The 16299-nt window shown below is 44.5% G+C and overlaps 1 protein-coding gene across 1 annotated transcript in view; it reads right to left on the bottom strand.

The window, feature by feature from the left end:
* Positions 1-16299, bottom strand: part of LOC116986494 (fer-1-like protein 4) — a 119088-nt gene that overhangs the window by 72766 nt on the left and 30023 nt on the right. The window contains exons 11-19 of the mRNA XM_033042076.1: positions 14288-14372; positions 13330-13489; positions 11694-11877; positions 10453-10639; positions 8394-8752; positions 7002-7110; positions 4492-4684; positions 4044-4164; positions 1425-1525 (exon numbers count right to left, since the gene is read on the bottom strand). Coding sequence (XP_032897967.1) covers positions 1425-1525; positions 4044-4164; positions 4492-4684; positions 7002-7110; positions 8394-8752; positions 10453-10639; positions 11694-11877; positions 13330-13489; positions 14288-14372 — 1499 coding nt within the window. The remainder of the gene's footprint in view (positions 1-1424; positions 1526-4043; positions 4165-4491; positions 4685-7001; positions 7111-8393; positions 8753-10452; positions 10640-11693; positions 11878-13329; positions 13490-14287; positions 14373-16299) is intronic.

Genomic DNA, 16299 nt, shown 5'->3' on the forward strand with positions numbered 1-16299 from the left:
TCCTGCAATGAGGGGATTGACATATGAGGAAAGGTTAAGTAGGCTGGAACTCTACTCTTTGGAGTTTAGAAGAATGAGAGGCGATCTCATTGAAACGTATAAGATCGTGAGGGGCCTTGATCGGGTGGATGCACCGAGGATGTTCCCAATGATCGGGGAAACTAGAACTAGGGGACATAGTTGCAGAATAAGGGGGGGCTCTTTTAAAACTGAGATGAGGAAGAACTTCTTCACCCAGAGGGTGGTTAATTTATGGAATTCACTGCCCCAGGGAGCAGTGGAAGCAGAAACATTAAATATATTTAAATCTAAAATAGATGGTTTTTTAGCTGCCAAGGGGATAAGGGGCTACGGGGAGAGGGCAGGGATATGGACCTAGGTATGGTTAGTATAGTAAGACCTGAGTGATCTCCTGGACAAGTGTCGATCGCCTGGATTGGGGTCGGAGAGGAATTTCCCGGATTTTTTTCCCGAATTGGACCTGGGTTTTTATCCGGTTTTTTGCCTCCCCCAGGAGATCACGCGGTTCTTGGGGTGGAGAGGGGAGATAGCGGTATAAAGGGGAGGGTAGTGTCTTGTGTTCTGTGTCTTGTGTCTACTGTTTGTGGGTAAGGGTGTCTGTTTAGTGTTCAGCCATGAGCGAATGGCGGTGCGGGCTCGACGGACCTGGTGGTCTACTCTCGCACCTACTTTCTATGATTCTATGATTCTATGATAATATGTGAAGGAAGGAACTGCAGATGCTGGGAGATAGATACAAAATGCTGGAGTAACTCAGCAGGACAGGCAACATCTCTGGCAAGAAGGAATGGGTGACCCTTCTTCAGACTGATGTCAGGGGAGTGGGAGGTACAAAGATAAGGAAGTGCCAGGTGTGAAAACAGGACAAAGGGAATAGCGACCAAGGAAAATGTAGAATAGATCATTGTTAGCTGGGAGAAGGTAACAACAAAGCAAACAGATAAAATGTAGTCCATATTTAGGGAACGGGGTTTCCCCTCTTCCATCATTGAGGAGGCTCTCACTAGGGTCTCCTTGGTATCCTGCAGCTCCGCTTTTGCATCCCCTCCCCCCAATCGTAACAAGGACAGAGTCACCCTTGTCGTCACCTTCCACCCCATCAGCCGTCGCATACAGCATATAATCCTCCGACATTTTCGCCACCTCCAACGGGATCCAACTTCTAGCCACATTTCCCCATCTCCACCCCTTTCTGCTTTCCGCAGAGACTGTTACCTCCGCAACTCCCTGGTCAACTTGTCCCTTCCCACCCAAACCACCCCCTCCCCAGGTACTTTCCCCTGCAACTGCAGGAGATGCAACACTTGTCCCTACACCTCCCCCCTCGACTCCGTCCAAGGACCCCGACAGTCTTAAAGAAAGATTTGTCTCATTTATATATACGTGACAAAACAAATCAAAACCTGCAGCCAGCAACAAACTCGTTCAAGACTTGAGTGAAGTAATCCTCTGGATTAGACTTTGGTCTCTTCACCATGTGAAACAATTCATCCAGCCCATCCTCCTGTATTTGTAAAAAACAAAAATAGAATTAAACGTTTTAAAATCGTAGGGCCTGCCATTTACTGTGCAAGTCCCGCTGTCATCCACAAACTTATTAACCATGGAGAGAAAAAAAAGGAACTGCAGATGCTGGTTTACAAAAAAAAAGTGCTGGAGTAACTCAGTGGGTCAGGCAGCATCTCTGGAGAACAGGAATAGGTGATGTTTCAGGTTGGGCAGATGGAGTGTAAATTGTTGACCATGCCACCGGCACTGAGATACTCAAGCTCCTCCAAAGTGCTGCACTTCATCCGGCAGCCATGCATACACTGAGTTTGGGGGCAATTATGGATGTACAATAAGCAGTGGATTGCCTTGGGTCACCCACATGAACAGATGCTAAAATGCACCACCAGGCTGAAACTAAAGGGCCTGTCCCACCAGCATGCTATAGCATGCGTCTAGCGCGACCAACCGTGGTCGCTTGAGGTGTACGGCGTCGCGGGGCCGGTCCCACTTCGATCGGCGGAGGCATATGGAGTTGTGCGGGGCTGGTCCCGACATCACGCGGGGCTCCAAAAATCTTGCACTGTCCGAGGTTTGCAGGGGCATTGAGGACGTACACAGCATCTCAACGGCGTACGCAGCATCTTGACGGCGTACGCAGCGTCTTGACGGCGTATGCCTAGCGCGTGGCATTGCGCGATGATGTCACCGCCCGATGCCGTGCGACGTCCAAATTCAGTCGGCCCGCCTCCTGCCCAGCTGATTGGTGAGTTTGACTTCAATTAATTTAGCGTGAACTCCGCTTCCGTTTGGTCGCGCTAGACGCAAGCAATCGCACGCTGGTGGGACAGGCCCTTAACATTGTTTTCTCCTTAGAACTGGAAGCGCTGCACTGACACGGGACTCTGTCACTGCATCTGTTCCAACGTCCCCGCCATCTCGTGTCATTACTGAGTCTGCTGCTTGAATGGAAGGGACTGCCTGACCCGCTGTGTCACGTGATACAACACAAGGCTGCTGCAGCTCAGTGGGGCAGGCAGCATCTCTTGAGGGAATGGACAGGTGATGTTTTGGGTCGGGACCTTTCTTCAGAGCAGTGCCACGGCACCCGCTTCCCTCTTCCACTTGTTTATTCCCACTTTGTCCCAGTGAATTAACTTAGAAAGCTGGAGAAGGTTCAAATCTGAACACAAAACTAAACATATATGTAGGAAAGAACTGTAGATACTGGTTTACACCAAAGATAGACATAAAATGCTGGAGTAACTCAGCGGGGCAGGCAGCATCTTTGGAGAGAAGGAATGTGTGACGTTTTGGGGTCGAGACCCTTCTTCAGACAGGACACCTAAGCTGAATATATGACTGCACTAGCTGCCTCGTAAATGTATTTGCTTTTGCAGTCGCAGTGGCGCAGAAGTAGAGTTGCTGCCTTACAGCAAAAATGCAGCACCGGACCAACGGGTTCGATCCCGACTACGGGCGCTGTCTGTACGGAGTTCGTACGTTCTCCCCGTGACCTAGGTGGGTTTTCTCCGAGATTTCGGTTTCCTCACGCATTCCATAGATGCACAGGTTTGTAGATTAATTGACTTGGATTAATAGGCTTGATAAATGTAAAAATTGTCCAGTATAAAACTGTCCAACTTGCAGTGCAGTAGCCACTAAGCTTCACTCAGTATATTATAATTATATCCAGTTTCCTTTAATTTTATCTGCCTGTAATTATGTGGGTGGGATTTATACGTAGTCTGGGGCGTGTTCGTGGCAAGGATTCCGGTGCAGACGCCCAGATAGTTTTAGTTTAGTTTGGCGAAGACTAGGGGGAAGATATAGTTTTCAACCATGATCACGAGTATGAATGACACGTATATATGCTGGAAGACGATGTACTTATACAAGAAAGAGTTTTTATGAGTGATTTTACTGTTTTGTACTACTACTACTACAATAAAGGAACTATTAATCAAGTGTTTCTGGAATATTCTTCTTTCGACAGAACCAGGGGCCACAGTTTAAGAATAAAGAGCAAGTCATTTAGAACGGAGACGAGGAAACACTTTTTCTCACAGAGAGTTGCGAGTCTGTGGAATTCTCTGCCTCGGAGGGTGGTGGAGGCAGGTTCTCTGGATGCTTTCAAGAGAGAGCTAGATAGGGCTCTTAAAAATAGGGGATATGGGGAGAAGGCAGGAAGGGGGTACTGATTGTGGATGATCAGCCATGATCACATTGAATGGCGGTTCTGGCTCGAAGGGCCGAATGGCCTACTCCTGCACCTATTGTCTATTGATGGCTTTGAATGTCAGGTGCAGAGCTTGTGGAATGCGTAAGATTACCTTATAAACCATAGCCAGCATATTAGTGACTATCGAGGACTAAAACCTTGAGACGTCGTAAAGACTGTCACTACATCCAGTAATAGTCCCTGGTGCACTCTTCAGAAAGTACAAGGTACTAATTGTAAAACCTCTAACCACTAGGTTAAAAATGTTCAAGTACAGTACAGCAAGGTGGCAAAGTATTCATAATGTTCCTACCAGTCTCTCTGCTACCTTTGCAAGTACATTGCTGTTATACAAGCGCCAGGAATAGTCTTCCCAACAATTCCAGACATACACACATGGTTTCTCATAAAGGTATGGAATGCAACAATAGGATCTGAAATAAAGGAAACATTGGCATGTTAGCAAATGAAACGCAGTAACATAGAAACATAGAAAATAGGTGCAGGAGGAGGCCATTCGGCCCTTCGAGCCAGCACCGCCATTCATTGTGATCATGGCTGATCGTCCCCCATCAATAGCCCATGCCTGCACAGCACTGTGATAGTTGAGATATTGATCCAATTTCCCATTTAATGCTGCAGCAATCTCCACAGGAAAAGCCTACAGACAGGACACTGCATTAATTCCCTTGACCTGCAATGACACTGTGATGGTTGAAATAATCTTTAAAAGGGATTATTTGATGAATTTTCACGTGTACCTGTCATATTCTGTGCTCTCGGCTTTTCTGGGTGGTATCATTGAGTTATCTTTTGGAAATAAATTAACTTCAGTATTCTCCAATTCATCTTCGGAGTCTCCTGTTTCCAGTAACGATTTATGTTCTTCACTCTCTTCCACTTTAACTTCTTTCTTCTTTTTTGTCACAACTTCTACCAATTTGCCGCAGTTACCTGCAAAATATATTCACAATAAACAGCTTTCCTTCATACTCCGACTGATGCTCCGCCCTCATAGATTACAGGACAACATATATAGAATTTATATAAAACTCAATGTCAGAACAACTCTTAAAAGTGTGTGCATAGCAATCTGTGGGGTGAATTTGTGGAATGGTCTGGAGCAGGAGATAAAACTTAGCACAAACATAATTCAGTTTAAAAAGATGTACAAAAACACGTTTTTAAAAGGATATTGGGATGAGGATAGGTGATTGTGAGTGGGATATTTGTTATACTGATTGTATTGGGAAGGGTGATTATAGGATGATGGGTTGTATCTATGACTAAGAGATACATAGTATGTGAGGGTTTTTTCTTTTCTTTTTTCCTCTCTTTTTTGTATGGCTGTAAATATTTGATTAGCGTATAAATGTAAATAATTTGATGTACATATAGCTGCTGGTGTACATATGGTGTACATATAGCTGCTAAATTTGACTAAGGTAATTATAAGCAGTTGAATAAGGGGTGGGAATTAATAAGCTTTGGCTTCTTCCTGCTCCTTTTCGGACACATACGATTTCATTTATTTATAGATATTGTTTATGATACTTTATAAATATTCTTGTTTTGTTTTTTGTATGCTGTTTCACACTAGCTTTTTATTCTTTTATTCTGTTGGAAATAAAGAATCAAATAAATATATAAATAAATAAAAATGATCTGGGCATAAATGTTTCCCTTTCCCCTGACTCTCAGTCTGGAGAAGGGTCTCAACCCAAAACGTCACCTATTCCTTTTCTCCAGAGATGCTGTCTAATCCGCTGAGTTACTCCAGCTTTTTGTGTCTATCTTCTGGACATGTTTGGTGGGTAGGTTTGCTGACGTCACCAAAATTGTCTGTGCAATCCTTCCTGTAATGGGGTGACCAGAACTGCACACAACCTATGCCACATACTTTGAATAGCATGCAAGAAGCAAATTGTTGGAGGGACTTAGTGGGTTAGGCAGCATCTGGGGACAGAACGGAACCGTTAATGTTACATCAGATTAGCTCCTGATTCCAACATCTGCACTCTCCTCTGCCTCCACTTTAAATAGCATAATGTGAATGCGATGTCATTGGTACAATAAGACTTTTGCACATTTCTCGTTATATAAAAAAAATGAAATGTTGCAGATCCTGGAAAACTGACATAAAACATGGAAACACTTTCCCATTTCCCCACGCATCGTCAATGCTGTGACATTTTAGCTACACAAGCTGACCGATTGACACAGAACCCAGCATCTTCTCAAGCCCTAGTCCTGATCTTCCTTCGAATCATTGCACCCATCCATTCCCCTGAACTCTCTAATTTATTTCCGACCTCTGAAACTTTCCATACCTAGATGCTTGTTAAATGTTGTGAACTATCAGCATCTACTGCCCATCCAGGCACTGAGTAGATTCCAACTTGCCTCTTGATGAAAATGTTCTTCCTCACATCTCCTCTAAACCTCTTAACCCTCATCCTAAATTTATGCCATCTCACTTTGGACACCTCTGTTTAGATTAGAGATTTAACGTGGAAACCAGCCCTTTGGCTCACCGATTCCACGCCGACCACTATCACATTTTCGCATCCTGCACCCTGGAAGCCATTTACAGAAGCCAATTAACGTACAAATCCGCACGTCTTTAGAATGTGGGAAGAAACCGGATCAGTCGGAGGAAACTCAAGCGGTAACAGGGAGGACATACAAACTCCGTACAGCCAGCATTGCTAGTCAATATCAAACCCAGGTCTCTGGCGCTATGAGGCACCAACTCTACCGCTATGCCACTGTGCTGCCACTGTTATGGGGTAAAGTTTCCTACACTACACCTTGTTACCTGTGATTTTGTACACATCACCTCACGCTTCAGATTTAATTCCTCCTGCTTGCTCTGCCTGTTCCATCATACACAAGGCACTGGGCTTTGTTCAAGGTAGTCACTGCTCTGATGTCTGTATGAAGATGCTACAGGCCACATCACCAGTCCTGCCTGACCCATCCCTAACTTAATCCCTACCTTCAAACCAAGCTGAACCAATTGAATTTGGCATTTTCAATGTATGTGAATACTTGGCCAATAAACTTCCTCACTTACTTTCAAACGTTTTGTGACATCATTAAGGCTTAAGTTTCTGCTAAACATTGTTTTTTATTAAGAGACAAATGCTGCATTACTTTTATAGCACTGATGTTACCTACAACTGACACCACAAGTCTCTGACACCAGGAACAAAACTGAAAGATTTGTCATATTTTGGCACAGTGACTCTGTAACTAAGCATGTTCCTACCTATGGACACTTCAAAGCTGAGAAGTCGTGAGCGGACAGATGGATCAATCAAAGTGGCTTCAAAAAATGCAGCAAAAAGAAGGAATTCCTCTTTTTCACCTGTAACAGCCTGAAAAACAACATAGCAATAAATTACCATTGAATTACATCAAGTGGCTATATAGCCTTAAGAACAAGTTGCAGCATGTGGTCTAACATTTGAGGCATCCATTGCTGCTACAATCAAAGAGCCTACATCATCAATCATCAGTACTCATCAGTAACAGGAGAGGTGCCTCTGTCAGGCAGTCACCATGTGTAAGCTGTGAGATACCACTCTAGATACAACAGGGATGGTAGAAGGATCAGGAGGTGGTGGGTATGTTGGCGAGCTCAAGAGGTCTCAGCCAGCTGCTCTGTACGAGCAGAGATGTTACCCAGATTGAACAATATTGTTAAGGTCCCAGGATAGTCCACCCCGTTCTCCCCCCATTATACAAGGATAGATCCCATCAGGCTCTGAGGACTCATCCACTTTAATGTTCTTAAGGGGTTATGGGGTGAAGGCAAGAGAATGGGTTAGGGGGGAGAGATCGATCAGCCATGATTGAATGGTGGAGTGGACTTGATGGGCCGAATAGCCTGATCCTGCTCCTATCACTTATGATCCAACACTACCTCCTTCTTGATATCAAGATAATCTAGAACATCAGCAACACCCTTCCCTGATCTCACTATCCTCCTACTCCTTCTTGGTCAATACTGATACAAAATACTCATTTAGTAACTTGCCCCCTTCTTCTGGCTCCAGCCATTAATTTGAAGGAGGACATCCTTGTGATTGAGGCAGTGCAGCGTAGGTTCACGAGATTGATCCCTGGGATGGCGGGACTGTCAAATGAGGAAAGATTGAAAAGACTAGGCTTGTATTCACTGGAGTTTAGAAGGACGAGGGGGGATCTTATAGAAACATATAAAATTATAAAAGGACTGGTCAAGCTAGATGCAGGAAATCTTTTCCCAATGTTGGGCGAGTCCAGAACCAGGGGCCACAGTCTTAGAATAAAGGGGAGGTCATTTAAGACTGAGGTGAGAAAAAAAACTTTTTCACCCTGAGAGTTGTGAATTTGTGGAATTCCCTGCCACAGAGGGCAGTGGAGGCCAAGTCAATGGACGGATTTAAGAGAGAGTTAGATAGAGCTCTAGGGGCTAGTGAAGTCAAGGGATATGGGGAGAAGGCAGGCACGGGTTATTGATAGGGGACGATCAGCCATGATCACAATGAATGGCGGTGCTGGCTCGAAGGGCCGAATGGCCTCCTCCTGCATCTATTTTCTATGTTTCTAAATCCCTCTGTGACTTGACAATCCCTGCACTGCAAGAATTTCACATTGATGTTGATTCTCGACTTACTTCTGGCACAGGGTGAACAGAGTCCACGCTCACTTCCATCGCAGTCGGTTGCTCCAGGGCATTCGCTCCATCTTCATCACCATTTTGCTTTTGACTCTCTTCTATTGTCTTCGACTTGGATTTCTTGCTTTTTTTCTTGAATTTGCTCAAGCCCCTTTTGGCGTTTCTTCCTTTGTCGGTTTGAACGGCTGAGATCGAGCTGAACACGTCGACTGACACTGCCATAAGTATTCGTCCTCGGTAATATATCCCGTCACCCAGTCCCTCGTTCAGGTCCCGATGGGCATCCCTGAGCACAGAATTCTGCGGAGAGCCGTAGAGGTAGACCCATGCTGGGCCGAAGGTTGGGTAGAAACCAGCTGAGAAGTAACCAGAACTTACCAATGAGAAAATAATAGCAGAGGGATATCAACAACATGCAGGCAGAGATGAATTTGACAGGCATCAAATTGGGCACCGACATCATGTACCAAAGGGCCTGTATCCTGTGGTAGTGCTGGAGAAACTCAGCGGGTGCAGCAGCATCTATGGAGCAAAGGAAATAGGCAACGTTTCGGGCCAAAACCCAAAGGGTTCCATAGATGCTGCTGCACCCGCTTGAGTTTCTCCAGCACTTTTGCCTACCTTCGATTTTCCAGCATCTGCAGTTCCTTCTTAAACACAGCCTGTTTCCTGTGCTGTCCTGTTCTATGTTCCAATGCATTCCACAACATCTAACACCTTCTCCTTCTAAATACTGACCCGTTCCAGATTATCCAGCTTTCCCTCCATTTACTCACCCATGTCCTTCTTCTTGTGACCGTCTCCAGATAGATTACCCATGTGTTTGTTGAGGGACCCACTCTTTCCCAACTCTTGTTCCTGACAATTTTATAGCATATCATAGAAATTCCCTTAATCTTACTTGCCATAGATAATTGTGACCCTTTTAGCTCCTAGTTTTGTTCCCCCGAGTTTAATTTAGTTTAGTTTAGCTTAAGCGATACAGTGTGGAAACAGGCCTTTCAGCCCACCGAGTCTGCACCAACCAGTGATCCCCGCCCATTAACACTATCCTACACTAGGGACATTTTTCTTTTACATTCATACCAAGTCAATTAACCTACAAAGCTTTACGTCTTTGGAGTGTGGGAGGAAACCGAAGTTCTCGGAGAAAACCCACGCAGTCATGGAGAGAACGTACAAACTTCGTACAGGCAGCACCCGTAGCCAGGATCAAATCATGGTCTCTGGCGCTGCAAGCGCTGCAAGGCAGCAACTTTACTGCTGCGCCACCGTGCCGCCACCAACGCATTCTATATTCCTCGAGAGACTTCCTCAATCCCAGTTGTCCGTACCTCCTGCCACTTGCTTTTTATCTTGATTGAACATTCAATATCCTTTGTCCTTCCACGTTTCCTAATCTAGCCATCTTTGCCTCTCACCCCTACCCGAACATGCTGGCCCTCAACTCCGACTGACTCCCTACTTGTCAGTGAGAGTTGGTTTATCCAAAAGCATCTGCTCCCCAGTCTACAGACTCCAGGTCCACCCAAACCAATCTTTCCCCAATCAGGGACCTTATTCTTTTAGAGCCTGGCACACCGTACGAGCTAATTCAAGAGTTCTTCCGAGTTTCCCCTGATTCGAACTCAGAGAATTACGGTAATAGCCGCTCGTAGGTACTCGGGACTCTCGTGGACATTTTTCAACATGTTGAAAAATCTTCACTAGTCTTCACGAGCTTACAGCGTTTCCCGAGTACCAGCCGTTAGCGTTACGAGCCGCTAAGAGACGTCCCAAGCTCCGACGTACCCACTACGTACATTCTACGTGCTTACCACGAGATTGGTTTATTTTTAAACTCGGGAGAGCTCTTGGGTAAACTCGTACAGTGGGACAGCCCCTTTACTATATCTAACTGGAAACTTTAGAATACTGGTCACTGTCCCAGAGTGTTCTAATGGCATTTCCATCACCTGCCCAATTTGATTTCCTCTGGTTGAGTGCGGCCCCATCTCCAATCTGTTAGAAATTTCACAAAGAACCACGGAAGCAAAAATTAGCCCCTCATACTCACCATTTATCCTGGAATCAGATATTTGGTGTAGGTTAAGGAAGTGAGTTGCTATAGCAACATCATTAATATTAGCATCATCAATAAGTTGAATTTTGATACGTCGAGCAAGTGGAGGAAACATCTCAACAAAAGTGATTTGTTCGTTCCAGACTGGGTTTGTCGTGTTGCTATCCACTGATGTTTCTCCCTGTGATTGAGAGAAAAATGTTACTTTCGGCAAGGACCAAATCCCTGCGGTTGTCGAATTCCCTGCAGAAACGACAACATGGAACTCAATAACGGAGTCCAGAGGTGGGCAAGACCTAGCAAGCGGCAGGTGAATACAGGTGAGGAGGAGCTGATGACAGTCAAGGTGGAGAGAACCACCGAGGCAAGGAGGTGATCATTGGACAACCAGAGGCTGCGGGATCTGGAATCTAATAGGAAAAGAAGGTGTAGATTGGAACTGAAAGAGATGGGAACGACAGAGGGATGGGAGAGGTGAGCAGTTGGTGGGAGTGGAGGTTCAGTGGGAGGAGTGCAGGGTGATGGGTAGGTGGAATAGATTGGTGGGAAGAAGCAGGGTTTAAAGGGGACTGGGGAAGATATTGTGGGAAGAAGGTGCTGTGTCGGAGGACCAGGGGAGATAGGAGGAGGGAGGAAGGGGCAGAGGGGGTACAGAGTAGCTAAAATTGGACAACTCAATGTTGATGCTATTGGGTTCCAGACTGGCCTGATGGAATACGAGCTGCTGTTTATTTTGTTTACATTTAGCCTCAGTTTTAGCATGGGAAGAGATTGAGGACAGACAAGTCACTGTGGGAATGGGAAGGGCTGGGAACCAGGAGCTGCAGGTGGCCATAGCGGACAAAGCAGTTGCCTAGTCACTGATATAGTGGAGGTCTCTGGAAGCTGTAACCTGCTGAGGGTCTGTGGTTCTATAAACTGCCAACAGAAACTGGAAGATTCCCCCTCGGGGCAAAAATCATGTTTCTCTTTAAATAACACAAGTGATGTAGCCATTAGGGGTTGCCCAGGCAAGCTTGATTATTGGACACTTTGGGACATTTCACTCATAAAGAGCACAAGAAGGGTTTGAACACGATGGCCTTTTGGGCAACTCTGATTGACCAGTTGTCATTTTCCAGCCATCAGTTTTGTAAGTTAATGTCATCCGAGAACATCCCTGGGAAGCAGAGAATGATGAGAAATAATGTTGAGGCTCCGCTCAGAATTTTAAAGAATATATTTGAAATCTTTACCTGCTGCCCCACAAACGTGACTTGAATGTAAGGATCAATGAAAACTTTATTTTCACCCAGAATCTTTGACAGACTCCCCATGAACCCAGAGTTCATGCTGGGCAGGTCCTCTGCCTTGTACAACTTGATGTAGAACTTGGCCCAGGGCCGCTCAAGTGGCACTAATTTTGGAAGCAAGAGATTCCTGCAATAGAAAATAATGTGAGTGAGAAATCAAGATGTAGGCCTGAGGACGAGAAAGAGAAATGACGGATACAGGAGTCCCCAGATCTAAAGACAATGACAAGTGTTCACTGACACATTCACATTGTACCAGGCGACCAATTTTTCGTCGCAGAAAAATTTTCAACATGTTGAAAAATATGCTGCGACCATACTGAGGCGGCAACTTGTTCCCAGAATGCGGGAACTCCTCGCGACTATGAAGGAGACTCATCAGAGACTACCAGCGACCATGTGGCGATCATGAGGAGAGCGCAGAGTCTCCTGCACTCGCCTAAAAAGTCGCCTAAGTGGGACTGGCCACCCTGCCGCCCAATAATTTTTGGAATCTAATTTCTGTCAGGTTGAGTTTTATTGCATATCTTAAATGTGTGGGTAGTCATTTGTTATTCTGTAATGGTGAATTCCCATTACCAGTGTGGCTGTAATGTGAGGTCGCTTGTATGGTCGAGGTACACGAACTGATCTGTCATCCTCGGCAATGGAGAAGAATGTGCCCAGGAGAGATATGACAGAACTGAAGGAATTTGGAGAGAGCTGCCTCAGATATTGGGCGCATAGGAGATATTCGTCACTAAACTATCTACTTTGTTTTCCTTCTGCACTATCTCTCTGCCACAGCATGTCATACCCATCATTTGCAGGGTTTTTTCAACATCTGAGAGTTGCTATATGGCCTCTATGAGACAAGGATCTGGTTGCCAAACCACTATAGCACCACCCTTGTCAAGGAGTCTGAGATGAACAAACATGGATGGAGGGGAACTAACTGGACCTCTACTTCAGGACGAGGGGGAGGGTCCTCAGATTATCTTGCCGTAAGATGAAAGTGAATGTGCATGCGTGTGCAATGGTGGAGGTCTTCCTAGTTCTCAGACCAGACTGGCTGTCATAAGGTCATAAGTGACATAAAGAGTAGAATTAGGCTTTTCGGCCTAACAAGTCTACTCTGCCATTCTATCATGGCTGATCTATCTCTTCCTCCTAACCCCATTCTTCTGCCTTCTCCCCATAATCTCGGACACCTGTACTAATCAAAAATCTATCTCTGCCGTAAAAATATCCACTGACTTGGCCTCCACAGCCATCTGTGGCAAAGAATTCCACAGATTCACCACTCTGACTAAATAAATTTCTCCTCAACTACTTCCTAAAAGAACGTCCTTTAATTCTGCGGCTATGACCTTAATGCCCGTCCCACTTAGGAAACCTGAACGGAAACCTCTGGAGACTTTGCGCCCTATCCAAGGCTTCCGTGCGGTTCCCGGAGGTTGCAGGTGGTTGTCGGAGGTTGCATGTAGTGGAAGAAGGTAGGGAGACTGACAAAAACCTCCGGGAACCGCACGGAAACCTTGGGTTAGGTCGCGCTTGCCGCATGCAGGTCGCATGCCCGTGGGACAGGCCCTTTACTCACTTTTCAACGTCGTCATCCTGTTTGGTGGTGACACTCGGCACCAACGCCTGGAAATCACCTTTCCCCATCACCGTAATTGTACATTTCACAAAACCTTTGATGCCACTTTTAGTGTCCTTTGGGTCAGTCAGAATAGCCCATTTCTGATAAAAACCATGATCTGGAAAAAAATAGAACGATTGATAATTTCTCAAAGTTTATGAAAGTAAGCTACTAAATTTCAGGGACAATTTGGAATGAGCAAACAGAGTGCAATGTAGATAAAATTATAAACACAGAGTGAAAGAAACAATATCGAATGAATGAGGCTGGGCTGATAAAGGTTACCTCGTAACATTCAAAATCATTGGTTGAACTAAACAATTTTTGGAATTGGAATTATCCAATTGTTAGGATTAAGCAGCAGCATCAGAACAGGCACTGCAAAGCCGGAATTTTTGCAAAATGTATTTATTTAAACATTAATAGATTAAAGTGAATATTACTGCACAGTAGCACAGTGCCTTGCAGCACTGGAGAACCAAGTTCAATCCAAACTAAGGTTGCTGTCTGTGTGGAGTTTGTACGTTCTTCCTGTGATCTTGTGCATTTTCTCCGGATGCTCCGGTTTTCTCCCACATTCCATAGACGTGCAGGTTTGTAAGTAAATTGACCTCTGTAAATTGTCCCTAGTGAGTGGGATAGAACTAGCGTATGGGTGATCGTTGATTGGCGCAGACTATCTCTATACTAAACAAAATCCAGAAGCAGTCACGGAAAGTCCGCAGCCTTGTTTTAAGTTTACATATGGCAACATTTCGGATTCCATGCACAAAGGTGAGAAAAACACACACACACACACCCCCGCCTGTACATATCCCACAGCTAGATTCATGCAAAGGCATTGGGCCACATTGTGACAAGCTACTGTGGTGTACTGGGGAGACAGTGTGAAACATCGCTGAGGCCATGTGCTTACCAGGCTGCTGATGAACAGTTCCAGCATCAATCCTGAACAATCCAAGCTGAACTCCGGTGAATGGGATTCTTTTTGCATGAATCACCTGAAGCAACAAGTACAATTATTTCAACCATGTTGCCTCTCCAAAATAGTTTTCCTCACAAGTTCACTCTAAGCAATTTAAACACACTGGCTGCTGATTTGTGTAACTGATTTGATTTCAGATCTATCTGGTCTATCTGATGAAGGATGGAGCAATACGACTGTTGAAGTTAGGGTAGACGAGGAACAATATTTATGCCTGAAATTCCTATTCCATAACAGCTTAAAGCAATTGAACATCAATTCTTGTAAAGTGGTAAACAACCATTTCCATGACCTTCCTGTCTCGTCCCAGTGAAGGGATCTAACATCAGGAGTTGAATACGATATGCGATTCCCATGCAATGCTGCTACTGGTGCATTGCAGGTTAACATGGATCACAGTGTTCCACAGTTACTCGTGGGGCTTCCCCGAGGGTAACTGGGTTTCAAACCAGAGTGCTAAACGCAGAAACTGGCACATTAAGTCATGTCATAAAGACAGAACACTAGATACATTCAATAATTCAGATAACATATATGGAGAGAATATTGTAGGTCCATGACTTGTTATCAGAATTTTAAAAAATGAAAAACCAAATAAGTTATAAAATGTAAGGAAGGTTGAGGGCGATAATGAGTTTACAATTGCCAGTCACTTTAACTCTCCCACCCACACTCGCTCTGATCCCAGCTCCTATACTGTTCTACTGTCAACATACATTTACAGTACAGTACCTCGTCTTCCAACAACACATCACATTACAACCCTCAGGCTCCACTGATCAATTTGGCAGTTTTGGATAACCAGATTTTCCTGTCTGCATCAGAACCGGCATGTTTCAAGGAAAGATCATTGACCCGAAATTTTAACTCTGTTTATCCTCTCCACAGATGTCGTATGATCTGCTGAACACGTTCATCATTTTCTGTTTGTATTTCAGATATTTCGCATCTGCAGTGTTTTGGTTCCCTCAAAAGCGGGGAAAAGCCAGGTAACTATAGACCTGTGAACCTAATATCGATAGCAAGGATGTTATTTTTAAAAAGCAAGGACTATTCAGAGCTAGCCAGCATGACTTCATCAAGGGCAGATCTAATTTGACCAATGGAATTCAATTTTTTAAAGAGGTAAAGATGAGGGCAGTGCAGTAGATATGGTTTAGTGAGGCTTCGACAAGGCCCCAAGTGGGAGACTGGTCTAAAGGATTGGGGCCCATGAGATTCATTGCTAGTAGGCAAATAGGATCCAAAATTGGTTTAGCAATAGGATATAGCAGATGATGGTCGAGGGTTATTTTTGTGACCGGGTGCCCGTGCCAAGGATCTGTACTGGGACCCTTCATTAGTATCATATATGTGTGAATGACTGGACATGGATGCAGGAAGGATGATCAGTAGGTCCGTAGATGACACAAAGTCTAGTGGATTTGTTGACAGTGTGGAAGATAGTCTTAGTTATATTGATGTGTTGGCAAAATGTAGTTTAATCCTAATAAATGCAGTGAGATACATTTTAGAAGTACTAATAAGGCTGAGATATCAACCATTAATGGTAGGGACTGAGTATTGTGGAACAGATCAACCTTGGAGTAAAAGTCCAAATATCCTTGAAGATGGCAGTGCAGGTAGATAATGTGGTTAGGAAGGCATATGGGGCACCAATTCTCATTAGTCAGGGCAATGAAAATGAGAGCAGGAAGGTTCTGCTCCAACTTTACCATTATAATTACAATTAAAACACAAGGTACATGCAAATACTCCAGGATAAGAGCTCAACTAAGAAAAACAAGCCCAAAGCCAAAGTATTATTTAACTATCTAACCGAATACACCAACTTATGCAAAGGACAATAAATAACTCCATATGCAAAAAATCAACTACCTACATATTAACTAGCCATTTAAAAAAAACTAATTATAATAATAATAATACACTTTATTACAGGC

Source organism: Amblyraja radiata, chromosome 23 (genome assembly GCF_010909765.2).
Source record: "Amblyraja radiata isolate CabotCenter1 chromosome 23, sAmbRad1.1.pri, whole genome shotgun sequence".
NCBI lineage: Eukaryota > Metazoa > Chordata > Chondrichthyes > Rajiformes > Rajidae > Amblyraja > Amblyraja radiata.